The sequence below is a fragment of the Lotus japonicus genome, chromosome 1, assembly GCF_012489685.1.
Source record: "Lotus japonicus ecotype B-129 chromosome 1, LjGifu_v1.2".
Taxonomy (NCBI): domain Eukaryota; kingdom Viridiplantae; phylum Streptophyta; class Magnoliopsida; order Fabales; family Fabaceae; genus Lotus; species Lotus japonicus.
Window position 1 is genome coordinate 72,312,832 of NC_080041.1, and position 16,725 is coordinate 72,329,556.

Genomic DNA, 16,725 nt, shown 5'->3' on the forward strand with positions numbered 1-16,725 from the left:
CAGTCTTGCTACCGGAGCAAATGTTTCAGTGTAGTCTATTCCTTCCTGCTGGCTGTAGCCTTGAGCAACTAGCCTTGCCTTGTTTCTGACTACTTCTCCTTTCTCATTTAGCTTGTTTCTGAATACCCATTTCGTTCCAATAACATGAACATTCTCAGGCTTCTTCACTAAGCTCCAAACATCGTTCTTGGAAAATTGATTCAATTCTTCTTCCATGGCCAGAATCCAAGCCTTGTCCTGAAGAGCTTCATCTATGGACTTGGGTTCAATTAAGGACACCAATCCTTTCAGACTCAGCAAGGTCTCTTCAGAGGGTCTGAAGGCAGATCTGGTTCTGACTGGTTCATCTTTGTTGCCCAGAATCAATTCCTTAGGGTGAGCTGCAGTGATTCTGCTCTTCTTCAGAGTTTGTGAGTTAGAGGGACCAGCTTCTTCCTCTGGTTCATCTTCCTCTGGCTCAACTTCCTCTGGAGCTTTGCCTTTGTCAGAAACATTAATGCTTAAATCTGCAAACTTTTCAACTAGCTTTGACTGGTCAGAGTCAAGCTTATCATCAAATCTAACATGAATAGATTCTTCAATAGTCTTAGCATCAGTATTATAAAATCTAAAACCTTTAGATCTATCAGAATAACCAAGTAATAGACACTTAGAAGACTTAGCATCAAATTTATGCAATCTATCCTTAGTATTGAGAACATAACAAACACAGCCAAAAGGATGAAAATAAGAAATGTTGGGTTTTATGTTCTTCCACAATTCATAAGGAGTCTTATTCAGAATTGGTCTCACAGAGATTCTGTTCTGAATGTAACATGCTGTATTTACTGCCTCTGCCCAAAAGTGCTTAGCCATGCCAGTTTCTTGGAGCATGGTTCTAGCCATCTCCTGAAGAGTTCTGTTCTTCCTCTCAACAACACCATTTTGTTGAGGAGTTCTGGGACAAGAGAAATCATGTGCAATTCCATAGGAATCAAACAGACTCTCAAACTTGTCATTCTCAAACTCTCCACCATGGTCACTTCTGACACGCACAATCCTACAAGCCTTCTCGTTTTGCACTTGAGCAATGAAGGTAGAGAACACAGCATGAGACTCATCCTTGCGGGTTAGAAACTTTACCTATGTCCAGCGGCTATAGTCATCAACGATAACCATCCCATATCTCTTGCCACCTATAGACTCAGTTTTCACTGGTCCAAACAGGTCGATATGCAGAAGTTCTAACGGCCTTGAGGTTGAGACAACATTCTTTGCCTTGAAAGGGACTTTTGTGAATTTGCCTTTCTGACATGCTTCACAAAGAGCGTCTGAAGCGAACTTCAGATTGGGTAAGCCCCTGACAAGATTTAGCTTGCTCAGCTGAGAAATCTTTCTCATACTGGCATGCCCTAACCGTCTATGCCATACCCACTGCTCTTCATCAACAAACAGAAGGCACTTCACATTCTGAGCCTCCAACTCAGATAATCTGATCTTATAAATGTTGTTCTTCCTCTTGCTGTTAAACAGAACAGAGCCATCGATCTGACTTACAGCCCGGCAGGACTTTTGATTGAATATAACATCATAACCCTTGTCAGCTAATTGACTTATAGACAATAAGTTATGTGTTAAGCCGTCTACCAATAAAACATTATCAATGCATGGACTACTATCTACACAAATAGTACCAGTACCAACAATTTTACCCTTTTCATTTCCTCCGAAGCCAACTTCGCCTCCAGGCTTAAGTTTCAGCTCTCGGAACATACGCTTTTCTCCCGTCATGTGACGCGAGCATCCACTGTCCAGATACCATGATTGGTGTTTCAGTGGAGCTGTCAAGGATATCTGCAACATAGATAATCTTGTCCTTAGGTACCCACTTTCTGGGTCCTCTTTTGTTAGTTACCCCAGAGGTTCTGATCACCTTGGGTGTCTCAACATAATATTTTAAAGGAATATTTGCATGATATTTAGTCATAGAGAAAGATCCCTTTTTAAGAGGGTTTTTAGCAATTTTAGCAGGTACAGGATCAGGCAATATGGTACCAGAGGGAACAAAGCATTCATACAAGGATTTAGCTTTAGACACAGAAGGCTCATTTCTAATTGGTTTAGAATAGCCAATGCCATGCATTCCATTTCTGCTTACGCCATAGATCATTGAAGCCATTAAGCTTCTATCCACGCTTTTAGCTAGGAATCTTTGAAAAGACTTTTCATACTTAGATTCATTTCTACAATCAGAGGCATCACAGGCAACAATTTCTTCTAACTTAGCAATCTGGTTCTTAAGCACAGAGTTAGAATTTACCAAAGCATGATTTTCATTTTTCAAATCAGAAATAATTTTCTCATGTTCAGAAGGAGTCTTGGAGACAGCAGATAAGTTCTTTTTCAACTTTTTATGCTTAGACAATAAAGAGTTATACTTATCCATGATATCAGACAAAGCATGTTTCAGTTCAGAGGTAGAGAAAGAAGCAAATACCTCATTTTCATCGTCTGAGTTAGGATCTCCTTCTGATTCTGAGTCAGAGTCAACAGCTTCCTTTGACTCTGCTTCCTTGTCTTTGACAATTGCCATGAGTCCTTGGACTTCACCATCAGAGTCAACATCCTCTGACTCTGATTCATCAAATGTCACCATCAGACTCTTCTTCGTCTTGAAGTGCTTCTTTGGCTTCTTGTCTTTCTTCAACTTTGGACAATCACTTTTGTAGTGCCCAGATTCTTTGCACTCAAAACATGTGACTTCCTTGATTGAAGACTTCTTCTGGCCTGAGGACTCATACTTTCCTTTTGCCTTTCCAGAGCCTTTGAACTTGCTCTGCCTGTGCTTCCAGATGCGGTTGAGTCTCTTGGAGATCAGAGTCAGCTCATCTTCATCAGAATCTTCTGATGCTTCTTCAGATTCTTCTTCTTCAGCTTGAAGAGCCTTTGACTTCTCAACCTTAGCCTTTTCAGATTTGGATTTCAAGGCTATGGACTTTTTCCTCAGATCTTGCATCTCTGAGCGTTTCAGCTCATGGCATTTCAAAATGCTGATGAGTTCTTCTAAACTCATATTCTCAACGTCTCTCGTGAGCTCTATTGAAGTCACCAAAGGCATCCAACTTTCAGGAAGACACCTGATGACCCTTATGACATGATCTTTTGTTGTGTAGCTCTTGTTGAGAGGTCGTATGCCAGCTACAAGCAATTGAAATCTGGAGAACATTTCTTCAATGGACTCATTTGGCTCCATGATGAAGGATTCATACTTTTGGATCAAAGACAATGCCTTTGATTCTTTGACTTTCTTGTTTCCTTCATGAGACATCTTCAGAGATTCAAAAATGCCTTTAGCAAACTCACGATCTGTAATCTTCTGGTACTCCTCATAGGAAATAGCACTTAGAAGAATTGCTCTTGCTTTGTGATGTTGTGAGTACAGCTTCTTTTGATCTGCAGTCATCTCTGACCTTGGGATCTTCTTGCCATCTGCATCAACTGGACGCTCATAGCCATCCACAATAATATCCCAGAGATCTGCATCGAAACCCAGAAAGAAACTTTCCAGTCTATCTTTCCAATATTCGAACCTTTGACCATCGAACATAGGAGGCTTTGCGTTGTAACCATCTCTTTGAGTTTCACTGGTGGTGGCAGCCATTGTTTTTCACACCGGCCCGGATCACTGAACACTGTTAGGTGTGGTAATCAGAACTTGCGCTCTGATACCAATTGAAGGTATGAAAAACGGTAGAAAGGGGGGGGGGGTTTGAATAACGTTTTCAGAACAAAACTTCCACCTTAAAGATTTTGACAAATCTTTCGAGAACTTAAGTGCTAAAGATAAGAGATAGAAAAGCACACAAGGATTTTATCCTGGTTCACTTGATAAATCACTCAAGCTACTCCAGTCCACCCGTTAAGGTGATTTCTTCCTTCTTAGAATGAAGGCAATCCACTAATCAGGTAAGAGTTACAACTGCACTTGAAACCTACAAGTGACTAACAATTACACTGACTTAGCTCACACTAAGATTCACTCTCTTAGTCTTCTCTAGGATCCGATCAACCTTGATCTCCTAAAGGAACTAAACAAACTGTTTATCAAAGAATTGTTTACAAGAGATTTGCTTCTAAAAAGCTAATTGTAAACTCAATGAATTTCAGATGAAAGAAAGCTTAGAATAGTTTGAATATGTCTTGCGCGTGTGTATTTCTTTTTCTTAGCCGCTTCTTTCAATCTTCAGCCTCTATATATACTCCAAGGATTAGGGTTGAGCGTTGCATGGGAAATGCTACCGTTGGAGGGCAGTTCTGGAAAATCCAGCTTCTGCTGTGGCTGAGAACGTTAGGTAGGTCGTCAGGAAGGTACACTTGCTTTTGTACTTGGATAGCGACTTGACCTTTTAACCTAGGAGACTTCTGATCAGGGGAATACTTCATATTGGAACTTGTGAAGCCGGTTGATCAGAGTCAGAGGGAAAGCACAGATCCTCTGACCATTGTATCTTCTGATTCTGAACTCAGAGGGAAGAACATGGCCTTCAGAGTTTCTTGCTTCTGGACTTCAGAGTTTCCACTATTCAGCTTCTGGATCTTCAGAGTTTTCTACACCATCAAAACATCTGAACCTTCAGTGTTTCTTGGTTATCAGAACTTCTGGATCTTCAGAGCTTCTAGCGACTGAGTCCACATCAGAGTTTGTATAGCTTCAGAACTTCTGAAGCTTTTCCACTGTTCATACTGAACATGGTGAATGCGAAAGCGTTGCTTGGGTTACCCTTTATACACAGTGCTTCTGATTTGTGTGAGATTGAGTTGAGGTCAGAGCCTGTAAATAGCACACTCAGAAAAACACGTTAGAGTACCACAATTGTTCATATCAAAAGGTTAACTTGTAATCATCAAAACATAGAGTTGTACTACTAGATCAAAACTTGATCTTACACTGGTCACAGGATTACAGATCAAGAGACGAAGCACTTTTTTCCACCTTAAACGGACAACAATCAAGCCATTCCATGACGAAAGAATCTTCCCCGACCGTGCAACGACATTGAAAAAGTCTGTCGGAACACCAGCCGCAGGCCCGTCCTCTAATAAATTATGTAAACCCACCCCGGTAACTTGGTGATAGTCAGAGACCGGAGAAGTGAAGATGTGGAGATCGCCAACTGACAGCATATGGTCTGCTTGTTCCTCACAAAATCTAGGGATCCTGGTGTAGTCCACTCTTTTTCCTACGCACTTAAACCTACATACAATGTATGCAGGTAATCTATGGAACACGTGGTAAAGCACATCTTGCCAGGCAGTCATTTTGCGATTTAGCAACAAGGAGACAGAGGTTGATTATGAGAGGATACGAATGGAAGAAGTAGGTAGGCTAATCACATATATAATTTGCCTTTAAGCTGATGGTCATATATAACGACGACAAAACACACAAATATTTTCGATAATGCCATTATTTATTTGTTTGTTGGGGATTTTGATTTTGGTTTATACCCAAAATCTTTTCTTTGGACCAAAGGCTCAAACTTTATTTCCTTCAGACAACTAACCTGGGGTTCTTATGTAATTTTGCTAATATTACTATAGTAGTTTTGATATTTTTGTTTCTGTGATTACTGTAATAACAATTATCAAGTGAAATTAAATTAAAATAATTTAATCTGATAAAAGAGTTATTATTGAGATCTATTTTACTAAAAAAAATTGTTTAGAGTTATTAACAATAGTTTATTGGAGGTCAAGTACATTACTAGGAGGATATAGTTTGATTTTGCGGCGTCAGAATTAAATAAATTAAGTTTTTATTAATAGAAAAAATAATAGATTACTTATGGAGAAAACATAATAAAAATATAATTAATTTAAAATGAAATAATTGAGCCAAAAACATATAATAGTCTCTTATTTTTTGTATTCTATAAACTTGTCCAGAAAAATATTCTTGGGGATAAATTCGGCACTTTGATTTATCATTAATTCAGTGAAATAGTATTAATGTTCAATGTGCAAATGTGGACTTAGTAAACACCTCCAACTATATTAAATGATTGTTAATCGCGTTATAGTTAAGTGAATGGGTGTAATAAGACCGGATTGGTCGAATTTAAGGTCCTTAAATGTCTAAACAAATCAAACATTTGGTCTGGATTGGTTAAAATTTCTAAATTTTTGTTTCAGAACTAAAACGAACCAATTATATTAGATTGAGATCGAATTGATTTGGTTCAACATTCGCATTTAGAATAAAAGTTATTAGAAATTCGCTAACAAAATAGTCTAAAAACGAGAATAATAATAAAAAATCCGACATTTCCAAAGAAAAAAACATTTGATAAGAATTTAATAGTGGCAAAGCAAATAGGATAAAATTTTAAGTACATACCTAGGTATACGTGTCAGTGTGTACTAGAGTTAGTTTATGACATAAAGCTGTTGACGTGAGCGCAGACCTTTGATGTGTGACTTAAAGGGGACATAAAGTTGATCCGAAGACATATTCGTGCTCCTTGCGTATCAAACCTTTTACTTATGTCAAGTTGACGTCTCTTCTTAACTCACCATCAACCTGTGTGTACATCCTCTTTCCATTATACTATTTTGAAATGCACGGACCAGAGGATGTTCGATTGTAATTTAAAAAATGAGGTGGAGAGGTGAAAGGAAGAGATAAATATGAAGAAAAGAAAAGCAAGAGAAAATGAGATAGATAATAAAAAGAAAGATATATGAATTAAAATAGGTGACAATTGATTGTTTAGAAAATGAGATAGGTATATATCATTACTCCGAACCAAAGCAAATATTTTTCATGTTACGTGTTATTGCCTCCCCAGATTTGGTGTTACCAATTTGAGTGTTTAGTGTCGATATTGTTTCGTGTGATGGTTTATTTGGATGAGAGGTAGTGGACTTGGCCAAAAGTCTACTGCCTCCGTTCCATTTTGTTGGCTATTTAAGGTTATCCACGTGAATTAAGAGCTTATTATTTGATAAATTTTTTTGATTAAATTGCCCTTCTTTAGGGAGAAATATGATTTATTGATTAATGTTTTGTTTGACATGTCATTTCAGCTAGCCATAGCTTATTTGATTAGCTTAAAGCTTATTTACTTGTTTAAAAGCTATTCAAAAGTGTTTAGTGAAAAAACTTATTTTAGTAGCTTAAAGCTTTAAGGTATAAGCTATCTCAGGTAGCTTATAGATAAAAGCTAATAGCTTATTCAATTTATTCTCATTTTTATCCTTATTATTTTATTCAAAGTCTACTATATATTTATATAATACAATTTCTACTCTTATATTTTTATAAAAATACTAAACATATTTTCTCCTCCAACTTACGTTTGTAGTTTCCGCCATCATTCCCGCCACACCGCTGAACACCACAAGTATTATAAATATTATATTAATAAAAATAAATAAAATTAATATTATATTTTTAAGATGATAAATAACTAGATCTAATAAAAATATTTAAAGTGATAGTAATTTTAATATTAATATCACATTGGTATTAATGTGAAAATACAGTAATGTTAAATATAAAAATAATTATACAAGTATGTCCTTTTGAGTCATTTTACAATTTAAGCTTGTTTAACAACTAGTTTTACCATAACTTTTGTTCCAATCACGTAGCTTTTCAGCTTTCAGCTAGCTTATCAGCTTTCAGCTATCAGCTAGCTTATAAGCTTTCAGCTAGTTTTTTAGCTTTAACCAAGCTAATCTGCTAAACATGTCAAATATAGCCTTAGTGGATAGTGATAATTGTGCTTGGTGAAGAGTAGAGATGATAAATGAGAGACCTAATATTAAATAAAGGTATAAAAGGAATAACGAGAGTAAAAATACATTGGTTTTGAGAAACAGCATACATTTTAAAACTAGTGCAAATGCTAAACCAACAAACAAAATGGAAAGGAAAAGTATCTGAGTGTTAAACGTGAGCTCTTTGTAAAAATATTTATTATTGGACATGTTTATCAAAACGTGATTCTATGTAAAAATATTTATGTTTAGACACGTTTATCATATAGGTTTGAGTCATGTATCTCTTTTATTGGCTTAAGTCATGTATCTTCTCAGTATGTAGTTGACATAGTTTTAATCATATACATAAAGGAGGCTGCATCAAGCAGCCACACCTCATTCCACACCATTTTACTTATCTCACTCTATCATTCTCTCTTCTCCCCTCTCATTTTCACTAATTTCTTAACACAATTGATATATTGACAGGATTAAAATAATGTGTAAATAAAGCTTGAATTGTTTTTTTTTTTATATTGGGCCAAACAGATAGATTCACCATTCACTCACCGTATTCATTATTTACAAAAAAAAACTGTGAACATTATTCACAAGCACCTATTCACAAGTCAAGATTGTATTTTTTATTTTTATATTAGGCTAAACCGATTCACTGTATCTCACACGTATTCATTCATTTTTTTGCTCTAGAACCTTCCGAATTCACCATTCTCACCAACCGTATTCATTATTCGCAATTCTCCATGTTTCTCCCTCCGTCCATTCAACCAAACCATTATCTTTTCAACTTCTCTCTCTTTCTCTCAAACCCAGATTTACCTTCTCCTATCACCTTCTTCTCTCATTCTCTCTAACTCTCAAACCCAGATTCCATTTTCTGTCACTCCTGTCATGGAATCCGTTGGTTCTACCCGCTCTGTGATAGGTCCGACGTCTGGTGTTGCTTCGATCACCGACTCTTCTCCGGCATGCTCCGCCGCCGCTTCGGTCGTCATATTCGGTTAGACCATTTGCTATCTCTTGTATGATTTCCTGTTACTTTCGCTTAGCTATAAACCGTGTAGGATCATGAGTAAAAACCTTGTATTGTTACTTTCTAATCCGTACACTTAAAGCAATTTGCAATCACTATCAATTGAAATCTAAAAGTAGACTTTTGGTAGCCCAAAATTTTGGGTATATGTATCATTGCTCTGTATTTTGTAACAAATCAATGAATCATACAGACATCTTCCTGTAGTGAGAACATCAAAAATTCAAAATGCTTTCCTTTTTGTGGAAAATTATCCCGTTTTTATGGACATAAGAGAGCATGGGAATTTCAAAACCAGGGCATCACTAATCAGGGCATGAATCGCATAAGAGAGACTGGTATGAAATAGGTTTGTGAGACATAGACTGCGAGAGAAATAGGTAAGGATGGTGGTACGTGGGTTTGAATGTGTGCTTGGCGGCTTGACCTAGGTAGGTACATTCCAGACTGCGAATAAAGAGGGGGAGGCTGTGTTCCTTTGAGTACGTGTGTGAGAGAGAAAGACAGAGAAGAGTAAGTGGGGGCCTAGGTGCAAAATAGAAATTTCAGAGGGTTCAAAAAAAATAACTACTCCTATATACAAGGTGGTAAGTTGAAATTTTTTTTCCCAGGGGGTTCGACTAAACCCCTTGACTATAGTGTGGGCCCGCCCCTGGCTTTAAACTAATCAATCATATTATCTAATTGCTTTCCATGTTCACCTTGAAAGTAAAAAGATATACACCAAATATGGTGAAATGTAAAAACTTTCCCATGTGCAGAAGTGCCTTAAGAGTCTGATTACTTGGTTTATTTTATGCAATATTACCTTATCTTTTTACAAAGTAGATTTTTAAGTGAAAAAAAAATTGTTTTTCAGTTGTCTGCAAAGGCGCCGTCTACCAATATCTTGCTTGGTAAAAAATAAATTGATCTCCCAAATTATTTTATTGGTTTAGAAAGAAAAAAAATAATGTGTAACCTCGCGTTACATGTGCAGAATTTAACCTGCTTCCCCTTTTTAGCTCTGTAGTTGCTTGTTTCTTCGGGGCTTTGCTCCGAAAATAAAGTTGGGGTGAGTTTGTCGTTTATGGCGATTTCTTGTTTTTCTTTGTAATATTATTTTTTACGAGTTATGTAACATGTCACTAAAGATATAACTGAACTATCATTAGGGAGTTTGAAGAAAGATTCTGAAGGTGGGATGTCTCGTGACAAAGGAAATCTCTCTGGGAACCAAGGTGAAAGATATTCATCTGCAAATGTTGTGGAACTTGAAGAGAGAATTAGCAGACTTGAGAAAGTGACTCAAAAGTTAAAGAGAGAAAAATTTGGTAAATGAAAAACCGGATGCAGAGGTCGGCCAATGGGTTGCTTGCAAGGCTGGGAGAAGATGCTTAATGTGGTAATAGCGGAGAATGGATAAAAGAAAATAAATGATACTTTTGTAAGAGGCTATTGTAAGGTGACTTATTGTAATGTCATCTTTTTATATTTTTAATCGTAAGCTCAACTTAATTATTATTGGTCGCCTTATTATTGAAAGTAACTTTTGCTTACAATAATCTTTTGCTTTCACGACACAATCTTTTACCATTGCATGGTTCAAGACCAATGCACTTTGGTCGCCTTATTATTGAAAGAAACTTTTAGTTTCAATAAACTTTTCCTTTCACAACACAATCTGTAAAGACTTTGTGCTAATGCAACTGAAACTCCTTAATAATGCATTACAATAATACAAAGGCAACAAATAATGGATTAAAACATTACATCACGTTAAACAGTTTCCATAGCACTTAGTCTCAGACATCCAACGATACCGAATGCGAAAGACATGCAGCATATGGCCATACCCGTCCGTGGCGTCCTAGTAGGCTGCAACATGAAACAAATTAAGTTAGATTAATACAGTTTTTTGTTTTTTTGTTAATCATGGAAATGATCACTAAAAATCATAGGTATTAAAAAAATAACACCTTCAAGGTCATCAAATTCGTGATCCCCTCCCGTGGAGGATCCCTCGGTGGACGTTCCTTTAACCAATGGGCAAGTTAAGCGATTGTGTCCAATCACTTTGCATGTGCTACACTTCAAGGGTCGCTTGGCCCTCAATCGAGAAGTTGACGGTCCACAGGGACGACCCCTGCGCCGGTGAGTCGTTAGACCTGCGTTAGCAGATGGAGTTCCAGTGACACCTTCTGGAACTGAGGGATTGTTTTTATTCTCTAAGTGTTGAGTGTGACCTCCAACAATCTCCCATGTCTGGCGAAAGTCATCAATAAGCGGACAAGCAAGTGTACACATTTTCCTACAGGCTTCGAGCATACAAACATATCTAACAAGGACCGCGGAATCTCGGAAAAGCGACGGGGATGACCCCGGCGTTTCACATAAATGATCCTTTGCACCTTGACTCCACCTTTCAAGCACAAGTGACTTGGGAATGTTATGTATATTGAGATCAACCAAGACAGCAATGATGTGGGCGCAAGCTAAACCAATGCTTTCCATTCTCATGCATGAGCATCGGAATTCATATGTAGTCGTATAGTATGAAACAAGCCACTCCCTACTAGATTCCTGGGACCGCTTGACCGTGTGCATTGACATGCCAAGGGTATCTTCGCAATTAGTAATTATCATGTCAGGGGCAGATACAATAGTGGGACGGAATCGGAAGAATAATTGTCGGGTCAAAATACGTGAGGCTGAAAGCTCAATACTTTGAAAAATGGGTGGAGCTTTCAAACCCGGGTCTCCATAGCCTGAACGAAAATCAGCTTCAACTTCTCTATGTCGCATGTATTCGAGACAATGATGAAAGTGTTGTAGAAACTCTTTCAAGTTGTATCTTCTCTTGACAAACTTCCCAAGTTGGGCGTTGAACCCTTCACACCGAGATGTAGTCCTAAATCCGGCAAAAAACTTACCACGAAAGTAGGCCTCAGCCCACGTATGTCTTCTGGCATACATGTCAATAATCCACGGATTTTCATGTAAATTAAATTCTTCAACCAATGATTCCCACTTTCTTTTAAAATCACCTATTTGAAAATCACCGAACATACAAGTCTTGAACTTAGGGAGGAAGTCAGGAATTTTGATATTATCGGTTGCATTACACATCAAGTGCCACGCACAGAGTCGGTGACTGGCATTGGGAAAGACCCTCCGAATGGCATTCCTCATTGCCTTATCTCCATCTGTGATAACTGTTGTTGGACTCTTCTTGTCCATTGCCTCCAACAATTGCTCTAGCAACCACACATATGTTTCTTCTTTCTCGTTGCCAATTACAGCACCACCAACAACGGTTGTTTGATTACGGTGATTGACACATGAAAATATGACGAGGGGACGCCGATACTTGTTTTTTTTATATGTGGCATCGAATGCTAAAGCATCCCCAAACACGCTGTAGTTCATCCGACCAATCCCGTCACACCAAAACAAATGTTCCAGATTTTTATCAGCGTCCTCCGTGTGCCGCACAAACATAGATGGGTCTTTGGTACCTAACGAGGCTAGATAATCTAATGCACTGCGTCCATCTGAAACATGTGCTCGTCGTTGCTTCCCAACTTGGTTCTGTAGATATTTCAAGATGTATTGCGTGTTGTTATACCCGCAACCTATGCAGCATGTGAATTGTAGACGTCGGCAGTTGTTAGACCCGAACTCAAATGAGTTGTCAAACTCAAGATATCCGCTTCGTGCATTTGCCGGTGTGCAGCCAACATTGCTGCATGACTTCTTTGGAGCACGTCGTGGTTATGAGCGTGTACAAACAAGCTGATGTACCACCGTTTTGAGTAACCCTGAATATGGACCCGTAATTTAGCTTTGTATCCACACCTATAATTACTCCTAGCCTCAGCTGTCCGCTTCACATCACTGTTCTTGCGAAAGCCTTCCCTATGACACACAAAAGTTTGTTGGCGTACCTCTCCTTTCTTGGTCCAGCGTTTGGTGTCTTTACAAATAGAGAAACCGGACAATCTTCCAAACCAACAGTAGAACTCGAACGCCAGCTCCAAGCTCACAAATGAAAACCTCATGATTTCCTCCAGTCTCATGGTCATTATATCCAGAAGGAGAAAGTCATCCTTTGAATCAATTCTGACAGGATTGCCATGCATTTCGTTATAATTTACCCCCGCTACATCATCTGTATTGTCAACTGGGTTAGCTGTGTCAGGCGAACCTTCGTCCTCATCACAAAAAGAGCTGTTTTCTTCGCCATCGAGATCGCTTGTCGACCTTTCACCAGAGTCAAGCTCATCCTCATGAAGATCATAATCGTTGTGGTCACCAAGGCCCTCACCCTCAAATTGATAAGATGAATTGTTGTTTTGTCTATCATCGTAATCATTGTCGTCTTCATTCATAGATTGACCGTCATCACCGTTAAAATAATTCTCAAGGGCCTCAAAATCATATTCATATTCGTTCTACAAACAATCAAGAAGGAGATTCTTAGAGTGCGCAGCCATGGTTAAAGTATGTTACAAGGACATAATACACCGGTCAATGCATACCTCCTCATTTGCTGACCACGAGTCATCAGATGGTGAACTCTGCGAGTCCTCATCCAGGCCAAAATTCGAGTCAACCTCCATGTTGTCGCTCATTGGATCAACTCTGACCTACACAAGATATATATATATATATATATATATATATATATATATATCAAATTTATTACTTACTTAGAGGACCTTTGACAGAGTAGAAACCTCGGCGGCATCACTATAGTTTTTAACTTCCATAAAATAAAATTAAATGCATGAAACCAAAGACAACAATAACGCACACAACTCAAAGGAGATGAAGTCGATCTCAAGGAGTATACTCACAAACAAATTTCTTCACAAATCCGTGAACAGCACACGGGTAGCCAGATAAATCAATATAACCGCGCCAACAATAGTAAACCGTAACAGACTTGAAGGCCTCACAATGCAGCATGGAGGATCTTATTCGAGTGTGGAAGACAAGATAGGGTCTGGATCTTCTCTACAAGGAATACACCTAGTTTTCGTGCTCTAGCTTTGCAAGGGAAACGCTAAAAAATAAACATTGAACTGGTTTACAAGAGTGTTATAACTCTTCTTGTTGCTTATCAATGGCGTGTGGAGATGAGGTAGAGCACAGATAAAGATGAAATGACTAGCAGAATATGCATTCCTGTGAAGAAAGATGAATTGGCTGAAGTATTTTGTCTAAAGACGGATTTGTGCCTGTAGCTTTGCTTTTTTTTTTTGGTCAATTGCCTGTAGCTTTGCTTAAACCACTAAAGTACCCCTCCCTTTTTTTCTGGACTAATTCTTCATTGCGTTTCCGGTGGGCCTTACCGAAACAAAATGTTAATTTTTTTTATCCTGTAGGCGTTTATTGACAGAAAAACATATAGGTCGTTTTTTGTTAACGTGGTCGACGGCCCAGTAGTTACCTAATGGTTCTTTTTTTTTTTTGCTGATTTGAGCTTAAAAACATAATCTTCTATAGCCGATAATATAGTTGACTTAACCCTAGCTTAAGATCATAGACAATTATAATTGGTTACCTTATTTTGTACAGTACTGTATTTTGTTCAACCTCGAACATAGACAACTAAGAGTTTAACTAAGATAGTATTCACGTTACATTGTCATTAAGTCAACTAATGTTAGTTAAGTTTATAATTTTAACAACAAACTTGGTTATTCAATTGAGAGTATTTTATATGTAGTCATCAAGTTACTTTGTCAACAAATAACTAATGTTAGGTTAAGTGGATCATTGGAACAACTAACCCTATTATATGAATGGCTAGAGCATGGCTAAGTAACATTTAGTTAGTAGGGTCATTAGAATAACTAACTCTCCTCCATTCTAGATTAAACTTCATCTACCTTTAATTGTCAATCAAATAACTAATGTTAGGTTAAGTGGATCATTGGAACAACTAACCCTATTATATGAATTGCTAGAGCATGACTAAGCAACATTTAGTTAGCAGGGTCATTAGAATAACTAACTCTCATCCAATAAAGACTAAATTTCAACTACCTTTAATGTCATCTTCTTCGTTGTAACAACTAATAATGGGTTAACAAGTTCATTGAATTAGATAGTTGTAGTTTAACCTAGATGTTCAATAGTCCCTCCACCAAGGGTAGTACTTCCGACATTTGTCGATAACCAACACTCGTTTAATCGAACCATATATTAACTAACCCCAGTTTATTCAAGATTATAGAAGTACTAACATTATGTTAGGTAGGCCATTATAATAGATAACATCAGTTTATACGAGATATTAGAATCACCAACGTTTGGTTAAGATGTTCATCAACAAAATTTAACTCACTATATAATAACTAAGGGATAGGGTCCCTAATAATAATTGGTTCAAAAGGAGATAATAAAAGATGACTGTCGGGACTATTGTACTCCTAACAGTTAGTTAATAGGGTCAGATGAAAAACTAAACTATTCATCATTACATTGCTTTAAGTATACCGTAATTTTCATAGAATCAAATGGGGTCCCTAATAATAATCACTGAGGTCATGGTAAAAGTCTCAAAAGAAAGGTGGTATTACTCTTTATCCATCTTTAACGAATTCAGCATAGAGCACAGATAAAGATGAAAAGACTGGCAGAATATGCATTCCTGTGAAGAAAGATGAATTGGCTGAAGTATTTTGTCTAAAGACGGATTTGTGCCTGTAGCTTTGCTTTTTTTTTTTGGTCAATTTCCTGTAGCTTTGCTTAAACCACTAAAGTACCCCTCCTTTTTTTTTCTGCACTAATTCTTCATTGCGTTTCCGGTGGGCCTTACCGAAACAAAATGTTAATTTTTTGTTATCCTGTAGGCCTTTATTGACAGAAAAAACATATAGGTCGTTTTTTGTTAACGTGGTCGACGGCCCAGTAGTTACCTAATGATTCTTTTTTTTTTTGCTGATTTGAGCTTAAAAACATAATCTTCTATAGCCGATAATATAGTTGAGTTAACCCTAGCTTAAGATCATAGACAATTATAATTGGTTACCTTATTTTGTACAGTACTGTATTTTGTTCAACCTCGAGCATAGACAACTGAGATTTTAACTAAGATAGTATTCACGTTACATTGTCATTAAGTCAACTAATGTTAGTTAAGTTGATAATTTTAACAACAAACTTGGTTATTCAATTGAGAGTATTTTATATGTAGTCATCAAGTTACTTTGTCAACAAATAACTAATGTTAGGTTAAGTGGATCATTGGAACAACTAACCCTATTATATGAATGGCTAGAGCATGACTAAGTAACATTTGGTTAGCAGGGTCATTAGAGTAACTAACTCTCCTCCATTCTAGACTAAATTTCATATACCTTTAATTGTCAATCAAATAACTAATGTTAGGTTAAGTGGATCATTGGAACAACTAACCCTATTATATGAATTGCTAGAGCATGACTAAGCAACATTTAGTTAGCAGGGTCATTAGAATAACTAACTCTCATCCAATAAAGACTAAATTTCAACTACCTTTAATGTCATTTTCTTCGTTGTAACAACTAATAATGGGTTAACATGTCATTGAATTAGATAGTTGTAGTTTAACCTAGATGTTCAATAGTCCCTCCACCAAGGGTAGTACTTCCGACATTTGTCGATAACCAACACTCGTTTAATCGAACCATATATTAACTAACCCCAGTTTATTCAAGATTATAGAAGTACTAACATTATGTTAGGTAGGCCATTATAATAGATAACATCAGTTTATACGAGATATTAGAATCACCAACGTTTGGATAAGATGTTCATCAACATAAGTTAACTCACTATATAATAACTAAGGGATGGGGTCCCTAATAATAATTTGTTCAAAAGGAGATAATAAAAGATGACTGTCGGGACTATTGTACTCCTAACAGTTAGTTAATAGGGTCAGATGAAAAACTAAA

The 16,725-nt window shown here is 37.2% G+C and overlaps 1 protein-coding gene across 1 annotated transcript; it reads right to left on the reverse strand.

The window, feature by feature from the left end:
• Positions 1-10,646: 10,646 nt before the first annotated feature.
• Positions 10,647-12,277, reverse strand: LOC130744959 (protein FAR1-RELATED SEQUENCE 5-like). The gene is made up of 2 exons (XM_057597119.1): positions 10,756-12,277; positions 10,647-10,654 (listed from the first exon to the last, which is right to left on the reverse strand). Exons 1-2 carry the CDS (start codon positions 12,275-12,277, stop codon positions 10,647-10,649), a joined length of 1,530 nt encoding a protein of 509 aa, XP_057453102.1.
• Positions 12,278-16,725: the final 4,448 nt, after the last annotated feature.

Coding starts and splice junctions, on each gene's coding strand:
- LOC130744959 (XM_057597119.1), bottom strand. CDS start 12,277: ATGTTTGTGCGGCACACGGAGGACGCTGATAAAAATCTGGAACATTTG.